This window comes from Pleurodeles waltl, chromosome 4_1 (assembly GCF_031143425.1).
Source record: "Pleurodeles waltl isolate 20211129_DDA chromosome 4_1, aPleWal1.hap1.20221129, whole genome shotgun sequence".
Taxonomy (NCBI): Eukaryota; Metazoa; Chordata; class Amphibia; order Caudata; family Salamandridae; genus Pleurodeles; species Pleurodeles waltl.
This window is the reverse complement of record NC_090442.1, coordinates 133,949,261-133,975,737: the sequence shown is the minus strand read 5'-3', so window position 1 is coordinate 133,975,737 and position 26,477 is coordinate 133,949,261. Positions and strand designations below refer to the sequence as shown.

The following is a 26,477-nucleotide window of genomic DNA, read 5'->3' as shown; positions in this document are numbered from 1 at the left end:
TATTTTACCTCTAAGGGGAACCCTTGGACTCTGTGCATGCTATTCCTTACTTTGAAATAGCACATACAGAGCCAACTTCCTACACTATGTTTACAATTGAAAGTGTGCTGAGGCCTGCTAACCAGGCCCCAGCACCAGTGTTCTTTCCCTAACCTGTACTTTTGTATCCACAATTGGCAGACCCTGGCATCCAGATAAGTCCCTTGTAACTGGTACTTCTAGTACCAAGGGCCCTGATGCCAAGGAAGGTCTCTACGGGCTGCAGCATGTCTTATGCCACCCTGGAGACCTCTCACTCAGCACAGACACACTGCTTGCCAGCTTGTGTGTGCTAGCAAGAACAAAACGAGTAAGTCGACATGGCACTCCCCTCAGGGTGCCATGCCAGCCTCTCACTGCCTATGCAGTATAGGTAAGACACCCCTCTAGCAGGCCTTACAGCCCTAAGGCAGGGTGCACTATACCATAGGTGAGGGTACCAGTGCATGAGCATGGTACCCCTACAGTGTCTAAACAAAACCTTAGACATTGTAAGTGCAGGGTAGCCATAAGAGTATATGGTCTGGGAGTCTGTCAAACACGAACTCCACAGCACCATAATGGCTACACTGAAAACTGGGAAGTTTGGTATCAAACTTCTCAGCACAATAAATGCACACTGATGCCAGTGTACATTTTATTGTAAAACACACCCCAGAGGGCACCTTAGAGGTGCCCCCTGAAACTTAACCGACTATCTGTGTAGGCTGACTAGTTTTAGCAGCCTGCCACAAACCGAGACATGTTGCTGGCCCCATGGGGAGAGTGCCTTTGTCACTCTGAGGCCAGTAACAAAGCCTGCACTGGGTGGAGATGCTAACACCTCCCCCAGGCAGGAATTGTCACACCTGGCGGTGAGCCTCAAAGGCTCACCTCCTTTGTGCCAACCCAGCAGGACACTCCAGCTAGTGGAGTTGCCCGCCCCCTCCGTCCAGGCCCCACTTTTGGCGGCAAGGCCGGAGAAAATAATGAGAAAAACAAGGAGGAGTCACTGACCAGTCAGGACAGCCCCTAAGGTGTCCTGAGCTGAAGTGACTCTAACTTTTAGAAATCCTCCATCTTGCAGATGGAGGATTCCCCCAATAGGGTTAGGATTGTGACCCCCTCCCCTTGGGAGGAGGCACAAAGAGGGTGTACCCACCCTCGGGGCTAGTAGCCATTGGCTACTAACCCCCCAGACCTAAACACGCCCTTAAATTTAGTATTTAAGGGCTACCCTGAACCCTAGAAAATTAGATTCCTGCAACTACAAGAAGAAGGACTGCCTAGCTGAAAACCCCTGCAGAGGAAGACCAGAAGACGACAACTGCCTTGGCTCCAGAAACTCACCGGCCTGTCTCCTGCCTTCCAAAGATCCTGCTCCAGCGACGCCTTCCAAAGGGACCAGCGACCTCGACATCCTCTGAGGACTGCCCCTGCTTCGAAAAGACAAGAAACTCTCGAGGACAGCGGACCTGCTCCAAGAAAAGCTGCAACTTTGTTTCCAGCAGCTTTAAAGATCCCTGCAAGCTCCCCGCAAGAAGCGTGAGACTTGCAACACTGCACCCGGCGACCCCGACTCGGCTGGTGGCGATCCAACACCTCAGGAGGGACCCCAGGACTACTCTGATACTGTGAGTACCAAAACCTGTCCCCCCTGAGCCCCCACAGCGCCGCCTGCAGAGGGAATCCCGAGGCTTCCCCTGACCGCGACTCTTTGAACCTAAAGTCCCGACGCCTGGGAGAGACCCTGCACCCGCAGCCCCCAGGACCTGAAGGACCGGACTTTCACTGGAGAAGTGACCCCCAGGAGTCCCTCTCCCTTGCCCAAGTGGAGGTTTCCCCGAGGAACCCCCCCCTTGCCTGCCTGCAGCGCTGAAGAGATCCCGAGATCTCTCATAGACTAACATTGCGAACCCGACGCTTGTTTCTACACTGCACCCGGCCGCCCCCGCGCCGCTGAGGGTGAAATTTCTGTGTGGACTTGTGTCCCCCCCGGTGCCCTACAAAACCCCCCTGGTCTGCCCTCCGAAGACGCGGGTACTTACCTGCAAGCAGACCGGAACCGGGGCACCCCCTTCTCTCCATTCTAGCCTATGTGTTTTGGGCACCACTTCGAACTCTGCACCTGACCGGCCCTGAGCTGCTGGTGCGGTGACTTTGGGGTTGCTCTGAACCCCCAACGGTGGGCTACCTTGGACCAAGAACTAAGCCCTGTAAGTGTCTTACTTACCTGGTTAACCTAACAAATACTTACCTCCCCTAGGAACTGTGAAAATTGCACTAAGTGTCCACTTTTAAAACAGCTATTTGTGAATAACTTGAAAAGTATACATGCAATTTTGATGATTTGAAGTTCCTAAAGTACTTACCTGCAATACCTTTCGAATGAGATATTACATGTAGAATTTGAACCTGTGGTTCTTAAAATAAACTAAGAAAAGATATTTTTCTATACAAAAACCTATTGGCTGGATTTGTCTCTGAGTGTGTGTACCTCATTTATTGTCTATGTGTATGTACAACAAATGCTTAACACTACTCCTTGGATAAGCCTACTGCTCGACCACACTACCACAAAATAGAGCATTAGTATTATCTATTTTTACCACTATTTTACCTCTAAGGGGAACCCTTGGACTCTGTGCATGCTATTCCTTACTTTGAAATAGCACATACAGAGCCAACTTCCTACAATGCCATTCAACGAAAAAGAACAGTTCGGTCCAGAAGTGGACACAGCGATTGAGAAACTTAAAAAGGACACGGACACTGCTAAAGCCATGGGCGCACTCTACTCCCCGCAGAGCAGAGGAAATTACAGCACCTTCCGCAAAACACCCTTTAGAGGGGGGTTTCGGGGTCAGGCCACACAAGCCAGCACCTCACAGGCAACACCATCCAGTTACCAGGGACAGTACAGGGGAGGCTTTTGGGGCCAATATAGAGGAGGGCAATTCCCTAGGAATAGGGGAAAATTTCAAAGCCCCAAAACCCCTACAACTAAGCAGTGACTCACATGTCACTCACCCCCTCCACACAACACCAGTGGGGGGAAGAATAGGTCATTATTACAAAGCATGGGAGGAAATCACTACAGACACTTGGGTTCTAGCAATTATCCAAAATGGTTATTGCATAGAATTTCTACAATTCCCTCCAAACATACCACCAAGAGCACAAAATTTATCAAAACATCATTCCGAGCTCCTGGAGATAGAAGTTCAAGCACTATTGCAAAAGAACGCAATCGAGTTAGTACCAAACACACAAATAAACACAGGACTTTATTCACTGTACTTCTTAATACCAAAGAAGGACAAAACGCTAAGACCAATCCTAGACCTAAGAATACTAAACACATACATCAAATCAGACCACTTTCACATGGTCACACTACAAGAAGTGTTACCATTGCTGAAACTACACGACTACATGACAACATTAGACCTCAAAGACGCGTATTTCCATATACCAATACATCCATCGCACAGGAAATACCTAAGGTTTGTATTCAAAGGAATACACTACCAATTCAAGGTACTGCCTTTCGGTTTAACAACCGCACCAAGAGTCTTTACCAAATGTCTAGCAGTAGTCGCTGCACACATCAGAAGGCAGCAAATACATGTATTCCCGTATCTAGACGACTGGCTAATCAAGACCCATTCGTTAATAACGTGCTCACACCACACAAATCAAATCATACAAACCCTCTACAAACTAGGGTTCACAGTCAACTTCGCAAAATCCAACATTCTGCCGCGCAAGGTACAACAATACCTAGGAGCCATAATAAACACAACAATAGGAGTAGCCACTCCAAGTCCACAAAGAATTCAAAATTTCAACAACATCATACAACGCATGTATCCAACACAAAAAATACAAGCAAATATATTACAACTCCTAGGCATGATGTCTTCATGCATAGCCATTGTCCCAAACGCAAGACTGCACATGAGGCCCTTACAACAGTGCCTAGCATCACAGTGGTCACAAGCACAGGGTCACCTTACAGATCTGGTGTTAATAGACCGCCAAACTTACCTCTCGCTTCTATGGTGGAACAATATAAATTTAAACAAAGGGCGGCCTTTCCAAGACCCAGTGCCACAATACGTAATAACAGATGCTTCCATGACAGGGTGGGGAGCACACCTCGATCAACACAGCATACAAGGACAATGGAACGTACATCAAACAAAACTGCATATAACTCACCTAGAACTGCTAGCAGTTTTTCAAGCACTAAAGGCTTTTCAACCAATAATAGTTCACAAATACATTCTCGTCAAAACAGACAACATGACAACAATGTATTATCTAAACAAACAAGGGGGGACGCACTCAACGCAATTGAGCCTGCTGGCACAAAAGATATGGCGTTGGGCAATTCACAACCAAATTCGCCTAATAGCACAATTTATCCCAGGAATTCAGAATCAACTCGCAGACAATCTCTCTCGAGATCACCAACAGGTCCACGAATGGGAAATTCACCCCCAAATTCTGAACACTTACTTCACGCTCTGGGGAACACCTCAAATAGACTTGTTTGCGACAAAAGAGAACGCAAAATGCCAAAACTTCGCATCCAGATACCCACACAGGCAGTCCCACGGCAATGCCCTATGGATCAACTGGTCAGGGATATTTGCCTACGCTTTTCCTCCTCTCCCTCTCCTTCCTTATCTGGTAAACAAACTCAGTCAAAACAAACTCAAACTCATATTAATAGCACCAACTTGGGCAAGGCAACCCTGGTACACAACGCTGCTAGACCTATCAGTAGTACACCACATCAAACTGCCCAACAGGCCGGATCTGTTAACACAACACAACCAAACGATCAGACACCCAGATCCAGCATCGCTGAATCTAGCAATCTGGCTCCTGAAATCCTAGAATTCGGACACTTACAACTTTCCCAAGAATGTATGGAAGTCATAAAGCAAGCCAGAAGGCCATCCACCAGGCACTGCTATGCCAGTAAATGGAAGAGGTTTGTTTGCTACTGCCATATTAATCAAATCCAACCATTACACGCAACCCCAAAACATGTAGTGGGTTACTTGCTTCACTTACAAAAATCTAACCTAGCTTTCTCTTCCATTAAAATACACCTTGCAGCAATATCTGCATACCTGCAGCCTACCTATTCAACTTCCCTATATAGGATACCAGTCATTAAAGCATTCATGGAGGGCCTTAAAATAATTATTCCACCAAGAACACCACCTGTTCCTTCATGGAACCTAAATGTTGTCTTAACTAGACTTATGGGTCCACCTTTTGAACCCATGCACTCCTGCGAAATACAGTTCCTAACATGGAAGGTTGCATTTCTCATCGCCATTACTTCTCTAAGAAGAGTAAGCGAGATTCAGGCGTTTACAATACAAGAACCTTTTATACAACTGCACAAAAATAAGGTCGTCCTAAGGACTAATTGTAGGAAGTTGGCTCTGTATGTGCTATTTCAAAGTAAGGAATAGCATGCACAGAGTCCAAGGGTTCCCCTTAGAGGTAAGATAGTGGCAAAAAGAGATAATACTAATGCTCTATTTTGTGGTAGTGTGGTCGAGCAGTAGGCTTATCCAAGGAGTAGTGTTAAGCATTTGTTGTACCTACACATAGACAATAAATGAGGTACACACACTCAGAGACAAATCCAGCCAATAGGTTTTTGTATAGAAAAATATCTTTTCTTAGTTTATTTTAAGAACCACAGGTTCAAATTCTACATGTAATATCTCATTCGAAAGGTATTGCAGGTAAATACTTTAGGAACTTCAAATCATCAAAATTGCATGTATACTTTTCAAGTTATTCACAAATAGCTGTTTTAAAAGTGGACACTTAGTGCAATTTTCACAGTTCCTAGGGGAGGTAAGTATTTGTTAGGTTAACCAGGTAAGTAAGACACTTACAGGGCTTAGTTCTTGGTCCAAGGTAGCCCACCGTTGGGGGTTCAGAGCAACCCCAAAGTCACCACACCAGCAGCTCAGGGCCGGTCAGGTGCAGAGTTCAAAGTGGTGCCCAAAACACATAGGCTAGAGTGGAGAGAAGGGGGTGCCCCGGTTCCGGTCTGCTTGCAGGTAAGTACCCGCGTCTTCGGAGGGCAGACCAGGGGGGTTTTGTAGGGCACCGGGGGGGACACAGGTCCACACAGAAATTTCACCCTCAGCGGCGCGGGGGCGGCCGGGTGCAGTGTAGAAACAAGCGTCGGGTTTGTAATGGAAGTCAATGGGAGATCTAGGGATCTCTTCAGCGCTGCAGGCAGGCAAGGGGGGGGTTCCTCGGGGAAACCTCCACTTGGTCAAGGGAGAGGGACTCCTGGGGGTCACTCCTCCAGTGAAAGTCCGGTCCTTCAGGTCCTGGGGGCTGCGGGTGCAGGGTCTCTCCCAGGCGTCGGGACTTAGGATTCAAAGAGTCGCGGTCCGGGGAAGCCTCGGGATTCCCTCTGCAGGTGGCGCTGTGGGGGCTCAGGGGGGACAGGTTTTGGTACTCACAGTATCAGAGTAGTCCTGGGGTCCCGCCTGAGGTGTCGGATCTCCACCAGCCGAGTCGGGGTCGCCGGGTGCAGTGTTGCAAGTCTCACGCTTCTTGCGGGGAGCTTGCAGGGTTCTTTAAAGCTGCTGGAAACAGAGTCGCAGCCTTTCTTGGAGCAGGTCCGCTGTCCTCGGGAGTTTCTTGTCTTTTCGAAGCAGGGGCAGTCCTCAGAGGATGTCGAGGTCGCTGGTCCCTTTGGAAGGCGTCGCTGGAGCAGGATCTTTGGAAGGCAGGAGACAGGCCGGTGAGTTTCTGGAGCCAAGGCAGTTGTCGTCTTCTGGTCTTCCGCTGCAGGGGTTTTCAGCTGGGCAGTCCTTCTTCTTGTAGTTGCAGGAATCTAATTTTCTAGGGTTCAGGGTAGCCCTTAAATACTAAATTTAAGGGCGTGTTTAGGTCTGGGGGGTTAGTAGCCAATGGCTACTAGCCCTGAGGGTGGGTACACCCTCTTTGTGCCTCCTCCCAAGGGGAGGGGGTCACAATCCTAACCCTATTGGGGGAATCCTCCATCTGCAAGATGGAGGATTTCTAAAAGTTAGAGTCACCTCAGCTCAGGACACCTTAGGGGCTGTCCTGACTGGCCAGTGACTCCTCCTGGTTATTCTCATTATTTTCTCCGGCCTTGCCGCCAAAAGTGGGGCCTGGCCGGAGGAGGCGGGCAACTCCACTAGCTGGAGTGTCCTGCTGGGTTGGCACAAAGGAGGTGAGCCTTTGAGGCTCACCGCCAGGTGTGACAATTCCTGCCTGGGGGAGGTGTTAGCATCTCCACCCAGTGCAGGCTTTGTTACTGGCCTCAGAGTGACAAAGGCACTCTCCCCATGGGGCCAGCAACATGTCTCGGTTTGTGGCAGGCTGCTAAAACTAGTCGGCCTACACAGATAGTCGGTTAAGTTTCAGGGGGCACCTCTAAGGTGCCCTCTGGGGTGTATTTTACAATAAAATGTACACTGGCATCAGTGTGCATTTATTGTGCTGAGAAGTTTGATACCAAACTTCCCAGTTTTCAGTGTAGCCATTATGGTGCTGTGGAGTTCGTGTTTGACAAACTCCCAGACCATATACTCTTATGGCTACCCTGCACTTACAATGTCTAAGGTTTTGTTTAGACACTGTAGGGGTACCATGCTCATGCACTGGTACCCTCACCTATGGTATAGTGCACCCTGCCTTAGGGCTGTAAGGCCTGCTAGAGGGGTGTCTTACCTATACTGCATAGGCAGTGAGAGGCTGGCATGGCACCCTGAGGGGAGTGCCATGTCGACTTACTCGTTTTGTCCTCACTAGCACACACAAGCTGGCAAGCAGGGTGTCTGTGCTGAGTGAGAGGTCTCCAGGGTGGCATAAGACATGCTGCAGCCCTTAGAGACCTTCCTTGGCATCAGGGCCCTTGGTACTAGAAGTACCAGTTACAAGGGACTTATCTGGATGCCAGGGTCTGCCAATTGTGGATACAAAAGTACAGGTTAGGGAAAGAACACTGGTGCTGGGGCCTGGTTAGCAGGCCTCAGCACACTTTCAATTGTAAACATAGCATCAGCAAAGGCAAAAAGTCAGGGGGCAACCATGCCAAGGAGGCATTTCCTTACACAACCCCCCCCCCAAACGAAAGAGGATGAGACTAACCTTTCCCAAGAGAGTCTTCATTTTCTAAGTGGAAGAACCTGGAAAGGCCATCTGCATTGGCATGGGCAGTCCCAGGTCTGTGTTCCACTATAAAGTCCATTGCCTGTAGGGAGATGGACCACCTCAACAGTTTAGGATTTTCACCTTTCATTTGCATCAGCCATTTGAGAGGTCTGTGGTCAGTTTGAACTAGGAAGTGAGTCCCAAAGAGGTATGGTCTCAGCTTCTTCAGGGACCAAACCACAGCAAAGGCCTCCCTCTCAATGGCACTCCAACGCTGCTCCCTGGGGAGTAACCTCCTGCTAATGAAAGCAACAGGCTGGTCAAGGCCATCATTATTTGTTTGGGACAAAACTGCCCCTATCCCATGTTCAGAGGCATCAGTCTGCACAATGAACTGCTTAGAATAATCTGGAGCTTTTAGAACTGGTGCTGAGCACATTGCTTGTTTCAGGGTGTCAAAGGCCTGTTGGCATTCCACAGTCCAGTTCACTTTCTTGGGCATTTTCTTGGAGGTGAGTTCAGTGAGGGCTGTCACAATGGATCCATATCCCTTCACAAACCTCCTGTAATACCCAGTCAAGCCAAGGAATGCCCTGACTTGAGTCTGGGTTTTTGGAGCTACCCAGTCCAGAATAGTCTGGATCTTGGGTTGGAGTGGCTGAACTTGGCCTCCACCTACAAGGTGTCCCAAGTAAACCACAGTTCCCTGCCCTATCTGGCATTTGGATGCCTTGATAGAGAGGCCTGCAGATTGCAGAGCCTTCAAAACCTTCTTCAGGTGGACCAGGTGATCCTGCCAGGTGGAGCTAAAGACAGCAATATCATCAAGATAAGCTGTGCTAAAGGACTCCAAGCCAGCAAGGACTTGATTCACCAACCTTTGGAAGGTGGCAGGGGCATTCTTTAAACCAAAGGGCATAACAGTAAACTGATAATGCCCATCAGGTGTGGAGAATGCTGTCTTTTCTTTTGCTCCAGGTGCCATTTTTATTTGCCAGTACCCTGCTGTCAAGTCAAAGGTACTTAGAAATTTGGCAGCACCTAATTTATCAATGAGCTCATCAGCTCTTGGAATTGGATGGGCATCTGTCTTGGTGACAGAATTGAGCCCTCTGTAGTCCACACAAAACCTCATCTCTTTCTTTCCATCTTTGGTGTGAGGTTTGGGGACTAAGACCACTGGGCTAGCCCAGGGGCTGTCAGAGCGCTCAATTACTCCCAATTCCAGCATCTTGTGGACTTCCACCTTGATGCTTTCTTTAACATGGTCAGATTGTCTAAAGATTTTGTTCTTGACAGGCATGCTGTCTCCTGTGTCCACATCATGGGTACACAGGTGTGTCTGACCAGGGGTTAAGGAGAAGAGTTCAGGAAACTGTTGTAGGACTCTCCTACAATCAGCTTGCTGTTGGCCAGAGAGGGTGTCTGAGTAGATCACTCCATCTACTGTGCCATCTTTTGGGTCTGATGACAGAAGATCAGGGAGAGGTTCACTCTCTGCCTCCTGATCCTCATCTGTTACCATCAACAGATTCACATCAGCCCTGTCATGGAAGAGTTTAAGGCGGTTCACATGGATCACCCTCTTGGGGCTCCTGCTGGTGCCCAGGTCCACCAGGTAGGTGACCTGACTCTTCCTTTCTAGTACTGGGTAAGGGCCACTCCATTTGTCCTGGAGTGCCCTGGGAGCCACAGGCTCCAGAACCCAGACTTTCTGCCCTGGTTGGAACTCAACCAGTGCAGCCTTTTGGTCATACCAAAACTTCTGGAGCTGTTGGCTGGCCTCAAGGTTTTTGGTTGCCTTTTCCATGTACTCTGCCATTCTAGAGCGAAGGCCAAGTACATAGTCCACTATGTCCTGTTTAGGCTCATGGAGAGGTCTCTCCCAGCCTTCTTTAACAAGGGCAAGTGGTCCCCTTACAGGATGACCAAACAGAAGTTCAAAGGGTGAGAATCCTACTCCCTTCTGTGGCACCTCTCTGTAAGCGAAAAGCAGACATGGCAAGAGGACATCCCATCTCCTTTTGAGTTTTTCTGGGAGCCCCATGATCATGCCTTTTAATGTCTTGTTGAATCTCTCAACCAAGCCATTAGTTTGGGGATGGTATGGTGTAGTGAATTTATAAGTCACTCCACACTCATTCCACATGTGCTTTAGGTATGCTGACATGAAGTTGGTACCTCTGTCAGACACCACCTCCTTAGGGAAACCCACTCTGGTAAAGATACCAATGAGGGCCTTGGCTACTGCAGGGGCAGTAGTCGACCTAAGGGGAATAGCTTCAGGATACCTGGTAGCATGATCCACTACTACCAGGATATACATATTTCCTGAGGCTGTGGGAGGTTCTAGTGGACCAACTATGTCCACACCCACTCTTTCAAAGGGAACCCCCACCACTGGAAGTGGAATGAGGGGGGCCTTTGGATGCCCACCTGTCTTACCACTGGCTTGACAGGTGGGGCAGGAGAGGCAAAACTCCTTAACCATGTTGGACATATTGGGCCAGTAGAAGTGGTTGACTAACCTCTCCCACGTCTTGGTTTGTCCCAAATGTCCAGCAAGGGGAATGTCATGGGCCAATGTTAGGATGAACTTCCTGAACAGCTGAGGCACTACCACTCTCCTAGTGGCACCAGGTTTGGGGTCTCTGGCCTCAGTGTACAGGAGTCCATCTTCCCAATAGACCCTATGCGTTCCATTTTTCTTGCCTTTGGACTCTTCAGCAGCATGCTGCCTAAGGCCTTCAAGAGAGGGACAGGTTTCTTGTCCCTTACACAGCTCCTCCCTTGAGGGTCCCCCTGGGCCTAAGAGCTCAACCTGATAAGGTTCAAGCTCCAAAGGCTCAGTTCCCTCAGAGGGCAGAACTTCTTCCTGAGAAGAGAGGTTCCCTTTCTTTTGCTGTGTTGTAGTTGGTTTCCCAACTGACTTTCCTGTTCTCTTGGTAGGCTGGGCCATTCTTCCAGACTCCAGCTCTACTTGTTCACCCTGTGCCTTGCATTGTGCTCTTGTTTTCACACACACCAGTTCAGGGATACCCAGCATTGCTGCATGGGTTTTTAGCTCTACCTCAGCCCATGCTGAGGACTCCAGGTCATTTCCAAGCAGACAGTCCACTGGGATATTTGAGGAGACCACCACCTGTTTCAGGCCATTGACCCCTCCCCATTCTAAAGTAACCATTGCCATGGGATGTACTTTTCTCTGATTGTCAGCGTTGGTGACTGTGTAAGTTTTTCCAGTCAGGTATTGGCCAGGGGAAACCAGTTTCTCTGTCACCATGGTGACACTGGCACCTGTATCCCTCAGGCCCTCTATTCTAGTCCCATTAATTAAGAGTTGCTGTCTGTATTTTTGCATGTTAGGCGGCCAGACAGCTAGTGTGGCTAAATCCACCCCACCCTCAGAAACTAGAGTAGCTTCAGTGTGGACCCTGATTTGCTCTGGGCACACTGTTGATCCCACTTGGAGACTAGCCATACCAGTGTTACCTGGATGGGAGTTTGGAGTGGAACCTTTCTTGGGACAGGCCTTGTCTCCAGTTTGGTGTCCATGCTGTTTACAGCTATGACACCAGGCCTTTTTGGGATCAAAGTTTTTACCCTTGTACCCATTGTTTTGTGAAGAGGTTCTGGGCCCACCCTCCTGTGCAGGTTTTTGGGGGCCTGTAGAAGACTCTTTACTATTTTTAGTTTTGGTTGTCTCATCACCCTTCCCCTGGGGAGTCTTTGTGACCCCTTTCTTTTGGTCACCCCCTGTTGAAGTCTTGGACACCCTTGTCTTGACCCAATGGTCCGCCTTCTTTCCCAATTCTTGGGGAGAAATTGGTCCTAGTCTACCAGATGCTGATGCAGTTTATCATTGAAACAATTACTCAATAGGTGTTCTTTCACAAATAAATTGTACAGCCCATCATAATTACTTACACCACTGCCTTGAATCCAACCATCTAGTGTTTTCACTGAGTAGTCAACAAAGTCAACCCAGGTCTGGCTCGAGGATTTTTGAGCCCCCCTGAACCTAATCCTGTACTCCTCAGTGGAGAATCCAAAGCCCTCAATCAGGGTACCCTTCATGAGGTCATAAGATTCTGCATCTTTTCCAGAGAGTGTGAGGAGTCTATCCCTACACTTTCCAGTGAACATTTCCCAAAGGAGAGCACCCCAGTGAGATCTGTTCACTTTTCTGGTTACACAAGCCCTCTCAAAAGCTGTGAACCACTTGGTGATGTCATCACCATCTTCAAATTTTGTCACAATCCCTTTGGGGATTTTTAACATGTCAGGAGAATCTCTGACCCTATTTATATTGCTGCCACCATTGATGGGTCCTAGGCCCATCTCTTGTCTTTCCCTTTCTATGGCTAGGAGCTGTCTCTCTAAAGCCAATCTTTTGGCCATCCTGGCTAACAGGAGGTCATCTTCACTGAGAGCATCCTCAGTGATTTCAGAAATGTGGGACCCTCCTGTGAGGGACTCACTATTTCTGACTAACACAGTTGGAGACAGGACTTGAGGGGTCCTGTTCTCCCTATTTAGGACTGGAGGAGGGACATTGGCCTCCAAGTCACTAATTTCTTCCTCTGTGAGGTCATCATCAGAGGGGTTGGCTTTTTCAAACTCTGCCAACAGCTCCTGGAGCTGAATTTTGGTAGGTCTGGAGCCAATGGTTATTTTTTTGATATTACAGAGAGACCTTAGCTCCCTCATCTTAAGATGGAGGTAAGGTGTGGTGTCGAGTTCCACCACATTCATCTCTGTATCAGACATTATTTTGCTAAAAGTTGGAAGACTTTTTAAAGAATCTAAAACTGTTTCTAGAATCTAATTTCAAACCTTTAACAAACTTTTAAACTCTAAAAGACAATGCTAAACAGGGACTTAACACACAAGGCCCTAGCAGGACTTTTAAGAATTTAGAAAAATTTCAAATTGCAAAAAATGAATTTCTAATGACAATTTTGGAATTTGTCGTGTGATCAGGTATTGGCTGAGTAGTCCAGCAAATGCAAAGTCTTGTACCCCACCGCTGATCCACCAATGTAGGAAGTTGGCTCTGTATGTGCTATTTCAAAGTAAGGAATAGCATGCACAGAGTCCAAGGGTTCCCCTTAGAGGTAAGATAGTGGCAAAAAGAGATAATACTAATGCTCTATTTTGTGGTAGTGTGGTCGAGCAGTAGGCTTATCCAAGGAGTAGTGTTAAGCATTTGTTGTGCCTACACATAGACAATAAATGAGGTACACACACTCAGAGACAAATCCAGCCAATAGGTTTTTGTATAGAAAAATATCTTTTCTTAGTTTATTTTAAGAACCACAGGTTCAAATTCTACATGTAATATCTCATTCGAAAGGTATTGCAGGTAAGTACTTTAGGAACTTCAAATCATCAAAATTGCATGTATACTTTTCAAGTTATTCACAAATAGCTGTTTTAAAAGTGGACACTTAGTGCAATTTTCACAGTTCCTAGGGGAGGTAAGTATTTGTTAGGTTAACCAGGTAAGTAAGACACTTACAGGGCTTAGTTCTTGGTCCAAGGTAGCCCACCGTTGGGGGTTCAGAGCAACCCCAAAGTCACCACACCAGCAGCTCAGGGCCGGTCAGGTGCAGAGTTCAAAGTGGTGCCCAAAACACATAGGCTAGAATGGAGAGAAGGGGGTGCCCCGGTTCCGGTCTGCTTGCAGGTAAGTACCCGCGTCTTCGGAGGGCAGACCAGGGGGGTTTTGTAGGGCACCGGGGGGGACACAGGTCCACACAGAAATTTCACCCTCAGCGGCGCGGGGGCGGCCGGGTGCAGTGTAGAAACAAGCGTCAGGTTTGTAATGGAAGTCAATGGGAGATCTAGGGATCTCTTCAGCGCTGCAGGCAGGCAAGGGGGGGGTTCCTCGGGGAAACCTCCACTTGGTCAAGGGAGAGGGACTCCTGGGGGTCACTCCTCCAGTGAAAGTCCGGTCCTTCAGGTCCTGGGGGCTGCGGGTGCAGGGTCTCTCCCAGGCGTCGGGACTTAGGATTCAAAGAGTCGCGGTCCGGGGAAGCCTCGGGATTCCCTCTGCAGGTGGCGCTGTGGGGGCTCAGGGGGGACAGGTTTTGGTACTCACAGTATCAGAGTAGTCCTGGGGTCCCGCCTGAGGTGTCGGATCTCCACCAGCCGAGTCGGGGTCGCCGGGTGCAGTGTTGCAAGTCTCACGCTTCTTGCGGGGAGCTTGCAGGGTTCTTTAAAGCTGCTGGAAACAGTCGCAGCCTTTCTTGGAGCAGGTCCGCTGTCCTCGGGAGTTTCTTGTCTTTTCGAAGCAGGGGCAGTCCTCAGAGGATGTCGAGGTCGCTGGTCCCTTTGGAAGGCGTCGCTGGAGCAGGATCTTTGGAAGGCAGGAGACAGGCCGGTGAGTTTCTGGAGCCAAGGCAGTTGTCGTCTTCTGGTCTTCCGCTGCAGGGGTTTTCAGCTGGGCAGTCCTTCTTCTTATAGTTGCAGGAATCTAATTTTCTAGGGTTCAGGGTAGCCCTTAAATACTAAATTTAAGGGCGTGTTTAGGTCTGGGGGGTTAGTAGCCAATGGCTACTAGCCCTGAGGGTGGGTACACCCTCTTTGTGCCTCCTCCCAAGGGGAGGGGGTCACAATCCTAACCCTATTGGGGGAATCCTCCATCTGCAAGATGGAGGATTTCTAAAAGTCAGAGTCACCTCAGCTCAGGACACCTTAGGGGCTGTCCTGACTGGTCAGTGACTCCTCCTTGTTTTTCTCATTATCTTCTCCGGCCTTGCCGCCAAAAGTGGGGCCTGGCCGGAGGAGGCGGGCAACTCCACTAGCTGGAGTGTCCTGCTGGGTTGGCACAAAGGAGGTGAGCCTTTGAGGCTCACCGCCAGGTGTGACAATTCCTGCCTGGGGGAGGTGTTAGCATCTCCACCCAGTGCAGGCTTTGTTACTGGCCTCAGAGTGACAAAGGCACTCTCCCCATGGGGCCAGCAACATGTCTCGGTTTGTGGCAGGCTGCTAAAACTAGTCAGCCTACACAGATAGTCGGTTAAGTTTCAGGGGGCACCTCTAAGGTGCCCTCTGGGGTGTATTTTACAATAAAATGTACACTGGCATCAGTGTGCATTTATTGTGCTGAGAAGTTTGATACCAAACTTCCCAGTTTTCAGTGTAGCCATTATGGTGCTGTGGAGTTCGTGTTTGACAAACTCCCAGACCATATACTCTTATGGCTACCCTGCACTTACAATGTCTAAGGTTTTGTTTAGACACTGTAGGGGTACCATGCTCATGCACTGGTACCCTCACCTATGGTATAGTGCACCCTGCCTTAGGGCTGTAAGGCCTGCTAGAGGGGTGTCTTACCTATACTGCATAGGCAGTGAGAGGCTGGCATGGCACCCTGAGGGGAGTGCCATGTCGACTTACTCGTTTTGTCCTCACTAGCACACACAAGCTGGCAAGCAGGGTGTCTGTGCTGAGTGAGAGGTCTCCAGGGTGGCATAAGACATGCTGCAGCCCTTAGAGACCTTCCTTGGCATCAGGGCCCTTGGTACTAGAAGTACCAGTTACAAGGGACTTATCTGGATGCCAGGGTCTGCCAATTGTGGATACAAAAGTACAGGTTAGGGAAAGAACACTGGTGCTGGGGCCTGGTTAGCAGGCCTCAGCACACTTTCAATTGTAAACATAGCATCAGCAAAGGCAAAAAGTCAGGGGGCAACCATGCCAAGGAGGCATTTCCTTACACTAATCCTAAATTTCTACCAAAAGTTATTTCACCGTTCCATCTAAATCAAACCGTGGAACTTCCAGTGTTCTTCCCACAGCCAGATTCCGTAGCTGAGAGGGCACTACATACTTTAGATGTCAAAAGAGCATTAATGTATTACATTGACAGAACAAAGAGCATCAGGAAAACTAAACAGCTATTTATTGCATTCCAAAAACCTCATGCAGGAAACCCAATATCAAAACAAGGTATAGCCAGATGGATAGTTAAATGCATCCAAATCTGCTACCTTAAAGCTAAACGACAACTGCCCATTACACCAAGGGCACACTCAACCAGAAAGAAAGGTGCTACCATGGCCTTTCTAGGAAACATCCCAATGCAAGAAATATGTAAGGCAGCCACATGGTCTACGCCTCACACATTCACCAAGCACTACTGGGTAGACGTGTTATCCGCACAACAAGCCACAGTAGGTCAAGCCGTATTAAGAACATTGTTTCAGACTACTCCCACTCCTACAGGCTGAGCCACCGCTTTGGGGAGATAACTGCTTACTAGTCTATGCAAAACATGCGTATCTAAAGCGACAGATGCCATCGAACTGAAAATGTCACTTACCCAGTGTACATCTGTTCGTGGCATCAGTCGCTGTAGATTCGCATGTGCCCACCCGCCTCCCCGGGAGCCTGTAGCAGTTCGGAAGGTACCTTCAACTATTTGTATATATATTATTTTAACCTTAAATAGGTACATACTTAGTCACTCCATTGCATGGCCACTATTACTACAATACAACTCCTACCTCACCCTCTGCGGGGAAAAACAATCGAAGATGGAGTCGACGCCCATGCGCAATGGAGACAAAAGGAGGAGTCACTCGGTCCCGTGACTCGAAAGACTTCTTCGAAGACAAACAACTTGTAACACTCCGACCCAACACCAGATGGCGAGCTATGCAAAACATGCGAATCTACAGCGGCTGATGCCACGAACAGATGTACACTGGGTAAGTGACATTTTCATTCCAAACCCTGCAGCTGTGACATTAGACATTAAAAGATGCATAAAAGTCTATCTGGACAGGACCAAAGACTTTCGTAAGACCAGTCAGCTATTTGTAGCTTACAGCGTACCCAGACAGGGTCAACCACTCTCCAAACAGAGCATCGCAAGATGGATTTCATCAGCAACCTGGAGAAGCTCATCTTCACCTCTCTGATTACGGTTATATCCTTTATGCACCTGTGCTTAGAAAATCTGAGGAACTGGAGCTTCTCTCAGGAAGGTTCTAAAGGGAGATGTCTCCTGATTGGTGGACTTTTAAGTTTGGTCCTTTTTCTTAAAATGTCTCTGATAATAGTGCTAAACTGAGAGGCCTAAAGGCCTTTAGGTTTAACCTATGTTAGTACTACTTAATTAAAGGTACCGGGGACTCCCATCTTGACAACAGGGAATGGTTCAAGCATGTGAATCTATAACTATGAAAGATTCCAATACTGTAGAGTTATAGTTACAGGTGAGTCATTGTCTTCACCCATACTGAGGCATATCTGTAATCGTGCAATTATCCATGTAACAGGGTCAGTCTGCAAGGCGGTAGCAAAACCTCCCCAAAGTAAATCAAATGTAAAGCAATTACCCATGACATCAAGGGATTTTTGAAAGGCAAGCCCATGAACAAGTGAAAGTGATGGGCGTGCGGTAGGCATGGTTAAATGCAGACAATACTTAAAACCGGTCAAAGCGCTCATCCTTAAAAATAAATGAAAGGTGGGAAAGCAAAGGATCGTGTGCAACTCAAAACCATGGAAAGCTGCATGCGGGCAAGGGAAGAAAATATGGTATCACCCTGCATCATTTTTCTCTTGTGCGTTTCTCCAGCAGTCTTATTTAAGTCAAGGCCTCTTAGGTTTATGATCTCTTTCAAAGAAGGAGTGAATTGGATGGATCTTTATATTTTGTCCAGCTGAAGTCTGTTCTGTATCATTGTTCAGTAGCACATTAAGTATTCCATCCAGGGCCCATTGGCCTACATCTGTCTTATGAAGCTGCTGCTAATGCCATTCTGAAGCCTCATTGTGCACTAGTCAGTGTCACTGTCATTCAGTTGCAGAGCCCATTAATCCTCCATGTTATATGTAACAGCATCTGAGTTTGCCACCATTTGCCCATAGACTGACACTTTATTTGTGATTGGAAATCAGCACAAATTTGGTAATCTTTTGTGTTATCTACACAGTGATGAAAGAAATCCTTTCAGGGACAGCAGCCTGTACACAGCAGACAGTGAGGATGAGGATGGCCGAACAAGGGTGAAAACGGAAGACGTGAAGGTAGAAGAGCCATGTTCAAGGTTGGATGAAGAAGGAAACGATGAAATCCAGAAACCACTAAACTGTAAGTATTCATTTTGTGTATCTCAAGCACTTTGCTATGTTGTGTGCTGGATTAGTAACTGATGGTGTGCTTTATGGGCAGCACAGATGTAACGCAACTGCCTAGTTACAGGCACATGTTATGGTGCAATATTTCAGGGTAGGAGTGATTATCTGCATGGGTTTTACCAGCCTATAAGTGTTGTAAGGTAAAAGTGCTAGGTAAGCTCCAGTAGAACAGTCGGCTTTATCTTGAGCAACACCCAATGGGAGGCATTAATTAGGAGTTAGCTTTACCCCAAGTATGCATGGTGGGAGATATATATGTATATGTTCGATGGCATGTGTAGGTGCAGGTACACATGTGCATATATCGACATCTAGTGTTGGGCTCGGAGTGTTCCAATTTGTTTTTCTTCAAAGAAGTCTTTTTTCGAGTCATAGGGTCGAGTGACTCCTCCTCTCGGTGATAGTGCTCATGGGCATCGGCTCCTTTGTTAGATTGTTTTCCCGCAGGAGGATGAAGTAAGGAGTGAAGAATTGTGGATGTACAAATATATATATAGAAAGTAGAGAAGATGTCCATGCAATGTATATACATAAATATTTAAATGATTAAGTACTACAACAACTACAGGCTCCCTGGAAGGGGGGAGGGCACATGTGAATCTGCAGCACTACATGCCTGTTGAGCTTTCTCCACCACATTCACTGCAACTTTCCTTTTCACCACAACCTCTGACTCCACAACGACCATCTTCACCATCACACTCCCATTTCCTCACAAGAAGAAGAAAGGGGTGATTCTAGTTGCACCATAGATCCATGCGATATGTATGTTTCAGATCCTATCCCATCTAACGATCCGGATTTGTATCCCAACAGACCATCTCCACCTGAGGATAGTACAGCTTACAACCAAGTTATATCCAGGGCAGCTGCATACCATGGAGTACAAATATATGCAGAACCTTTAGAGGAGGACTTTCTTTTTAATACCCTGTCCTCAACTTATAAGCAGTACCACTGTCTACCAATGCTTCCTGGTGTGATCAAACATGTAGACAACATTTTCAAAGAACCAGTTAAAGCTAGGGTTCTAACACCAAGAATTGACAAAAAATATAAGCCTGCACCAACAGACCTAATTTACATCTCTCAGCAATTACCACCAGATTCTATTGTGGTCAGTGCAGCCAGGAAGCGTGACAAGCGTCCCCAGAAGCTGAACTATTGTCACGCTTCTGGGGATAACGGCCCTCGACAAGGAAAGCCTTAAATGTGATGCGACGGGGAAAAGGTTGGCAACACAAGCAGCCAACCAATGGCATTTTGCCAATTCCCAGGCCTTGTTAGCAAGATAAGACAGGGCATATTGGAATCAGATGCAAGAATTCTTTCATCCCCAAAGAACACCAAAAAAGGCACAGCACATTGTGGAGGAAGGTCAAGCCATCACGAATAATCAAATTAGGTCTGCTCTAGATGCAGCTGACACTGCAGCTAGAGGAATTAATACCAGTATTACTATTAGGCGACATGCGTGGCTGAAGTCCTCAGAGGCTTCCACCTCCCAGTCAAAGCAAAGCCAGCAGTGTTACACAGAAGGGTCATTCAGGAGCTCTTACAGAGGACAAAATTTCAGGTCCAGACGTAAATTCCCAGCCTCAAAGGGTGCTTCAACATCCACAAAACAATGACTTTTCAAAAATTCCACAGCACCATACATCTCCTGTGGGAAGAAGACTGCAACAATTCTGTTCTCACTGGCAAAAAATTACTACAGATCAATGGGTACTCTCAATTATCTGCAATGGTTATTGCCTAGAGCTCATCTCTACTCCATCAAACATTCCACCTCATTCTCACAAACTCTCTCCAGAACACACTACTCTACTAAAACAAGAGGTACGATCTCTACTACTAAAGGAGGCAATAGAAATAGTTCCCATCTCACAGCAAGGCACAGGTGTATATTCCCTATACTTCCTTATACCAAAAAAGGATGGTACTCTCAGACCCATTCTCCATCTCAGGCCTCCAAATCTATATATCCTGTCAGAGCATTTTCACATGGTCAGTCTACAGGATGTCATTTCCTTGCTACAAAAACAAGACTACATGACAGCGTTAGACCTAAAGGACGCTTACTTCCACATTCCTATACACCCAGCTCACCGCAAGTATCGTAATAGCAGGCCAGCACTATCAATTCAAGGTACTACCTTTTGGGGTAACAACAGCACCAAGAGTGTTCACAAAATGTCTATCTGTAGTCGCAGCATACCTCAGAAGGCAAGACATACATGTTTTCCCTTATCTAGACCACTGGTTAATAAAATTAAGCACTATTCCAAACTGCCAACAACACACACAATAGATACCCTACACAAATTGGGGCTCACAATCAATTACCAGAAATCTCACCTTCCGCCAGCATAAATTCAACCTTATCTAGGAGCAATTCTGAATACTCAGTCAGCATTAGCCTACTCAAATCCACAACAGATACAAGAGTTTCACTCCCTCATATCCCAGTTACAAGCCAATCAAACTTACACAGTAAGATTTGTCATGAAACTATGGGGAATGATGGCATCATGCATAGCAATAGTGTCAAATGCATGTCTGAACCTGAGACCACTCCAACAGTGTCCCTCGCGACAATTGTCTCGAGCACAGGGTCAACGACAGGATCTAGAGTTGTTAGACCGCCAAACTTACAAATCTCTGCCATGGTGGAATCACAACTTAGCAAAAGGGCTGCCATTTCAGGACCCTGTGCAACAGACCATAATCACAACAGATGCGTCAATGACAGGTTGGGGAGCCCATCTAAACAACCTGACAATACAAGGGGAATGGGACTCAATCCAGCAAACCTACCCATAAACCACTTGGAATTACTAGCGGTGTTCTTAGCCATCAAAGGATTCCAACCACAGACCATACACAAAATAGTGTTAATAAGGACAGACAACATGACAACAATGTCTTATCTGAAAAGTGGGGGGTGGGGAGGTAGAACACTCATCCCAATTGTCCCTTCTAGCACAAACAATATGGAAATGGGCAATTCACATTCACATTCACCTGCTAGCGAAATACATCCCAGGGATACACAACCAGCTAGCAGACCTTCTAAGCAGGACGCAGCAACAAATACACGAATGGGAGATTCACCCACAAGTAATTCAATATTTTTCAGATGTGAGGAACACCAAACAGACCTTTTCGCAACATACTAAAATGCAAAATGCCAAACTTTCACATCCAGATACCCACACCCTCAATCCAAGGGCAATGCTCTATGGATCAACTGGTCAGGGATATTTTCTTACACTTTTCCCCCTCTCCCGTTAATTCAATTTCTGGTCATCAAGATGTGTCACACTTCCCTCACTATGATACTCATAGCTCCCACGTGGGCACGTCGACACTGGCCCACAACGCTGTTGTATCTGTCAGTAGTACCACATCACAAGCTTCCAAACAGACCAGGCCTGTTAACTCAGAACAGGGGTCAAAGCAGGCATCTCAATCCCAGTGTGCTCAACTTGGCGATTTGGCTCCTGAGGTCATAAAATTTGGATACCTACAGCTTTAATAAGAATGTATGGACATTCTAAAACAAGCATGTAAACTGACAACCATGCAGTGCTACGCAAATAAATGGAAACGTTTCGTATATTACTGCAAACCTAAAAATATTGATCCACTTTAAGCATCAATGCAGGATTTTGTATTTGCTTTATTAACAAAAAGCAAATCTTGCCTATTAGTCTATTAAAATTAATTTAACAGCAGTATCAGCCTACCTCCAAAACAGACAACATACCACTCTGTTTAACATTCCTGTCATAAAAGTATTTATGGAACAGCTTAAACAAGTTATTCCACCTAGAGTACCACCAGCTCCTGCATGGAATCTTAATATTGTGCTCACAAGGCTTATGGGTCCACCATTTGAACCCATGCACTCTAGTGCTATTCAGTTTCTCTCATGGAAGGTTTCTTTCTTGGTAGCAATTACTTCCTTAAGAAGAGTAAGTGAAATTCAAGCATTTACTTTAGAAGAACCCTTCTTCCAAGTACACAAAGTAGTACCTAGGACAAATCCAATTTTTTTACCTAAAGTAGTTTCACCCTTTCATATTAATCAGTCCGTCTTCTTTCCACATCCAGATTCTGCAGCTGAAAGAGCTCTTCACACTCTTGATTTCAAAGGAGCTCTAATGTATTACATAGACATGACGAAAGACTTTAGAAAAACTAAACAACTTTTTGTTGCTTTCCGACAACCTCATAAAGGTAATCCTATTCCAAAACAAGAATTAGCTAGATGGATTGTAAAATTTATTCAAGCCTGCTATTGCAAGGCGAAAAGGCACCTATTAGTAACTACAAAAGCACATTCCACTAGCAAAAAGGGTGCCTCAATGGCATTCATAGGAAATATACCAATGACCGACATATGCAAAGCAGCACCATGGTCCACACCTCACACATTCACTAAACACTACTGTGTGGATGTGTTATCTCGACAACAAGCAAATGTTGGTCAAGCAGTGCTAAAAACACTATTTCAAACTACTTGAACTCCTACGGGCTAACCACCGCCTATTTGGGAGAACTGCTTTTCAATCTATGCACAGCATGTGTATCTGCATCTACACATGCCATTGAACACAAAATGTCACTTACCCAGTGTACATCTGTTCGTGGTATGTAGTGCTGCAGATTCACATGTGCCCTCCCTCCTCCCAGGGAGCCTGTAGTCGTTGTAGTGCTTAATCATTTAAATATGTATGTATATACATTGCATGGACATCTTCTTTACTTTCTATATATATATTTGTACATCCACAATTCTTCACTCCTTACTTCACTCTCCTGCGGGAAAACAATCTAACAAAGGAGTCGATGCCCATGCACACTATCACCGAGAGGAGGAGCCACTCGATCCCGTGACTCGAAAAATGACTTATTTGAAGAAAAACAACTTGTAACACACCAAGCCCAACACTAGATGGCGATATATGCACAGCATGTGAATCTGCAGCACTACATGACACAAACAGATGTACACTGGGTAAGGGACATATATATAGATATATAAAAATTGCAAACCGATTGGCAAACGCGTTTGTTGCTGGTAAGTGGATGAATCTGAACTTTGAAGCATGTAGATGTTCTGCACTACTAAAATGGGATTGAGTGGATTGGAGATTAGTTGTGGACTAGGCATGCTAGAGCATTTATACATTTTCTTGTGGAAAGACAGCTTTCTGGCAGTAGCCATGAGTGGGTGCTGACTGAGTCAGTTTAGTCACTGGGCACGGGGCAACTGTAAACTGTTGAATGCATGAAACAAACTTGAAACTACTTGGAATCTGACTCATCTGTTTGTCCTGCAGTGTTTTTTGATAAAGCGAAATCAGACCTCAGGAATGGATCTCTGAAATACTCTGACATCTCCGATTCAGAGGTTTCCGATGCCACTTGCACTAGCCAGGTAAAATTACGAGATTTGTAGAAGTTGGTATATGCATGGGTGGAAGATAACCTCATATGGGAGCAGGATGTCAAGGAGACATGAAGTAGGAAGAATTGTGAAAGAGGCCTGCATGGATGACGTTCAAAGGGGAGAAATTTCCAGGGAGGGGAATTTGCAGGTGTGTAGTATTTTTGCACATTTGGGAGAGAGGATCCTTGTGGTAGAACATGGAGCTCGAAGAGGGAGATAGTGCCCAAAATATCACAGTTCGGAAACTATTGGAAGAAAAGAGGTGAAACATTGAAAAGTAGCGTTGCTTATATGGCATAAAGTGGTATGAAGTGAGGTAAGTTAATTGGATGCATGACAATTGGGATGAAGTTATAAGTTGTTGGCCTGTTAACCATACATTGGTTGCTATTTGCTTCAGCATGTGACCGCAATCACCATGGTTTAGTGACACAACTAAAAGTATAAAAAGTATAGTGAGGCTCGCACATGAGTGTGTAATATAATCCACATCGCTGCGTATGGCCTCATATCTAACAAACATTTTTTTAGTCGTTACAAGACGCTCACCAAAAGTGCTATAAATTGTTCCTTGCATTTATAATGTCAAGTTTTATCAGTACTGATGAAAGATAGACTAAGGAGAGCAGGGCCTCCTTTAAAGTGTTAAAGAACTCACTCGAAGGAAGATCATAAATTACCCAAGCTGCTTGGGACCAGGGTGGTGTAGTTACACCAGAGATGTTGAACGCATGCCAAGATGCTGGGTGGGAAGATGTATGCTGCATGCTGCATTGTAGTGGCAATGTGACAGACAAAACTTGCCTTTTTCTTTTGGCCCTGGCAGGTTTGGTTCCTCTAGAGTTTTTTGGTCATCTGGGTACCTTGATGTAAAACCTGAGAACAAGAAACTCTGGAGTTTCGATTAGCATTGGATACTCTTGAAGTAAAGGATATTGCAGGGGAGTGTTAGACTTTTTGCTTCAGCAAGGCAGAGTTTTCAGGAATGATCTCATACAAGAGGAGGTGTAATTTGAGGTGGATAGTAAGGAGCTTTCGAGATAAGTGAGGTTGAATGCAATTTTGAAAATGCAGAGTTCGTCACTTGTTGAGAAGGGAAAGGATGCCATTCTTGGGGCATGAGCTGTAGAATTAGAAAGGTCCATGCCTCTTAAATCCTATAGGTCTGAAAGTGCTAAAAAGCATCAGCAGACGGTAATCTGAAAAATCGTTATCAGTGTAAAGTGGGGGCACATTCTGATTGTCTTTTCTTATATAGAAGGATTCCTCTACAGATGAATCTGATAGCTCAGGAGATGAAGCTAAACCAGAGCCTCTGGGACAGCGACACACATCAGACACCAATATGCTGCAGTCTAGGAATGAAACCTCAAGTACCAGGTGAGAGGGATTCATTCTTTCCTGCTTTCTTTTCATAGAGCTGTAATTGATGCCAGCTGACATCTTCTGATCTATTCCACAGGCATTGTCCCTCGTCCACCGCCATGGAAGAAGAAGCTATTCAGGGCATGCTATCTATGGCAGGATTACGCTACACCACGTGCTTACCCAACAGCTGTGTGGAGAGAAGAGCGTCCCCTCCGGGCCACAGCAATGCTTCTCCACTGAGGCAGGAGGAAAGAGCATCCTTCCACTGCATCAAAAACGAGGAGCTTAGTGAAGATGGTATGGAAATGATTTATACCCTGAAAGTGTTGCCATCTCCTTTGAGGGCTGAAAGGAGCAATATCTAGAGGACCTAAGGGATAAGGAACTGGAAGTCTTAACTTAAATCTCCAACCTTATTATCTACCTGACACTGTTGCAGTTCCATTAATGCCAGAGTCAACTCTGGCTGAAAATTAATAGCACCTACAAAGTTTTACTTTTGTCTCATGCCCTTGGTTTAGTATGTTACTGTAGGGTTGTCAGCTTGGGTTTATAGCAGCTGTTTCAACACATCTTGTTGTGAAGTGCTGCTGTTTGGTAGGCATTACGGAGACAGACCATTGTTCCTGAACAGTGAAATTGAATGAGATGATTTGTAGGTGTAGGAAGTTGGCTCTGTATGTGCTATTTCAAAGTAAGGAATAGCATGCACAGAGTCCAAGGGTTCCCCTTAGAGGTAAAATAGTGGTAAAAATAGATAATACTAATGCTCTATTTTGTGGTAGTGTGGTCGAGCAGTAGGCTTATCCAAGGAGTAGTGTTAAGCATTTGTTGTACATACACATAGACAATAAATGAGGTACACACACTCAGAGACAAATCCAGCCAATAGGTTTTTATATAGAAAAATATCTTTTCTTAGTTTATTTTAAGAACCACAGGTTCAAATTCTACATGTAATAGCTCATTCGAAAGGTATTGCAGGTAAGTACTCTAGGAACTTCAAATCATCAAAATTGCATGTATACTTTTCAAGTTATTGACAAATAGCGGTTTTAAAAGTGGACACTTAGTGCAATTTTCACAGTTCCTAGGGGAGGTAAGTATTTGTTAGATTAACCAGGTAAGTAAGACACTTACAGGGCTCAGTTCTTGGTCCAAGGTAGCCCACCGTTGGGGGTTCAGAGCAACCCCAAAGTCACCACACCAGCAGCTCAGGGCCGGTCAGGTGCAGAGTCCAAAGTGGTGCCCAAAACACATAGGCTAGAATGGAGAGAAGGGGGTGCCCCGGTTCCGGTCT

General features: G+C 46.3%; 1 protein-coding gene across 2 annotated transcripts in view; it reads left to right on the top strand.

The window, feature by feature from the left end:
• The window catches only part of KDM7A (lysine demethylase 7A), a 354,974-nt gene that overhangs the window by 246,109 nt on the left and 82,388 nt on the right, over window positions 1-26,477 (top strand). Inside the window, exons 14-17 of one of the 2 annotated variants that reach the window (XM_069227885.1) lie at window positions 18,147-18,304; window positions 23,700-23,797; window positions 25,071-25,189; window positions 25,272-25,474. In XM_069227885.1, coding sequence (XP_069083986.1) covers window positions 18,147-18,304; window positions 23,700-23,797; window positions 25,071-25,189; window positions 25,272-25,474 — 578 coding nt within the window. Of the gene's footprint in view, window positions 1-18,146; window positions 18,305-23,699; window positions 23,798-25,067; window positions 25,190-25,271; window positions 25,475-26,477 lie in introns of both variants that reach the window. The other variant, XM_069227884.1, reaches the window with a different exon arrangement.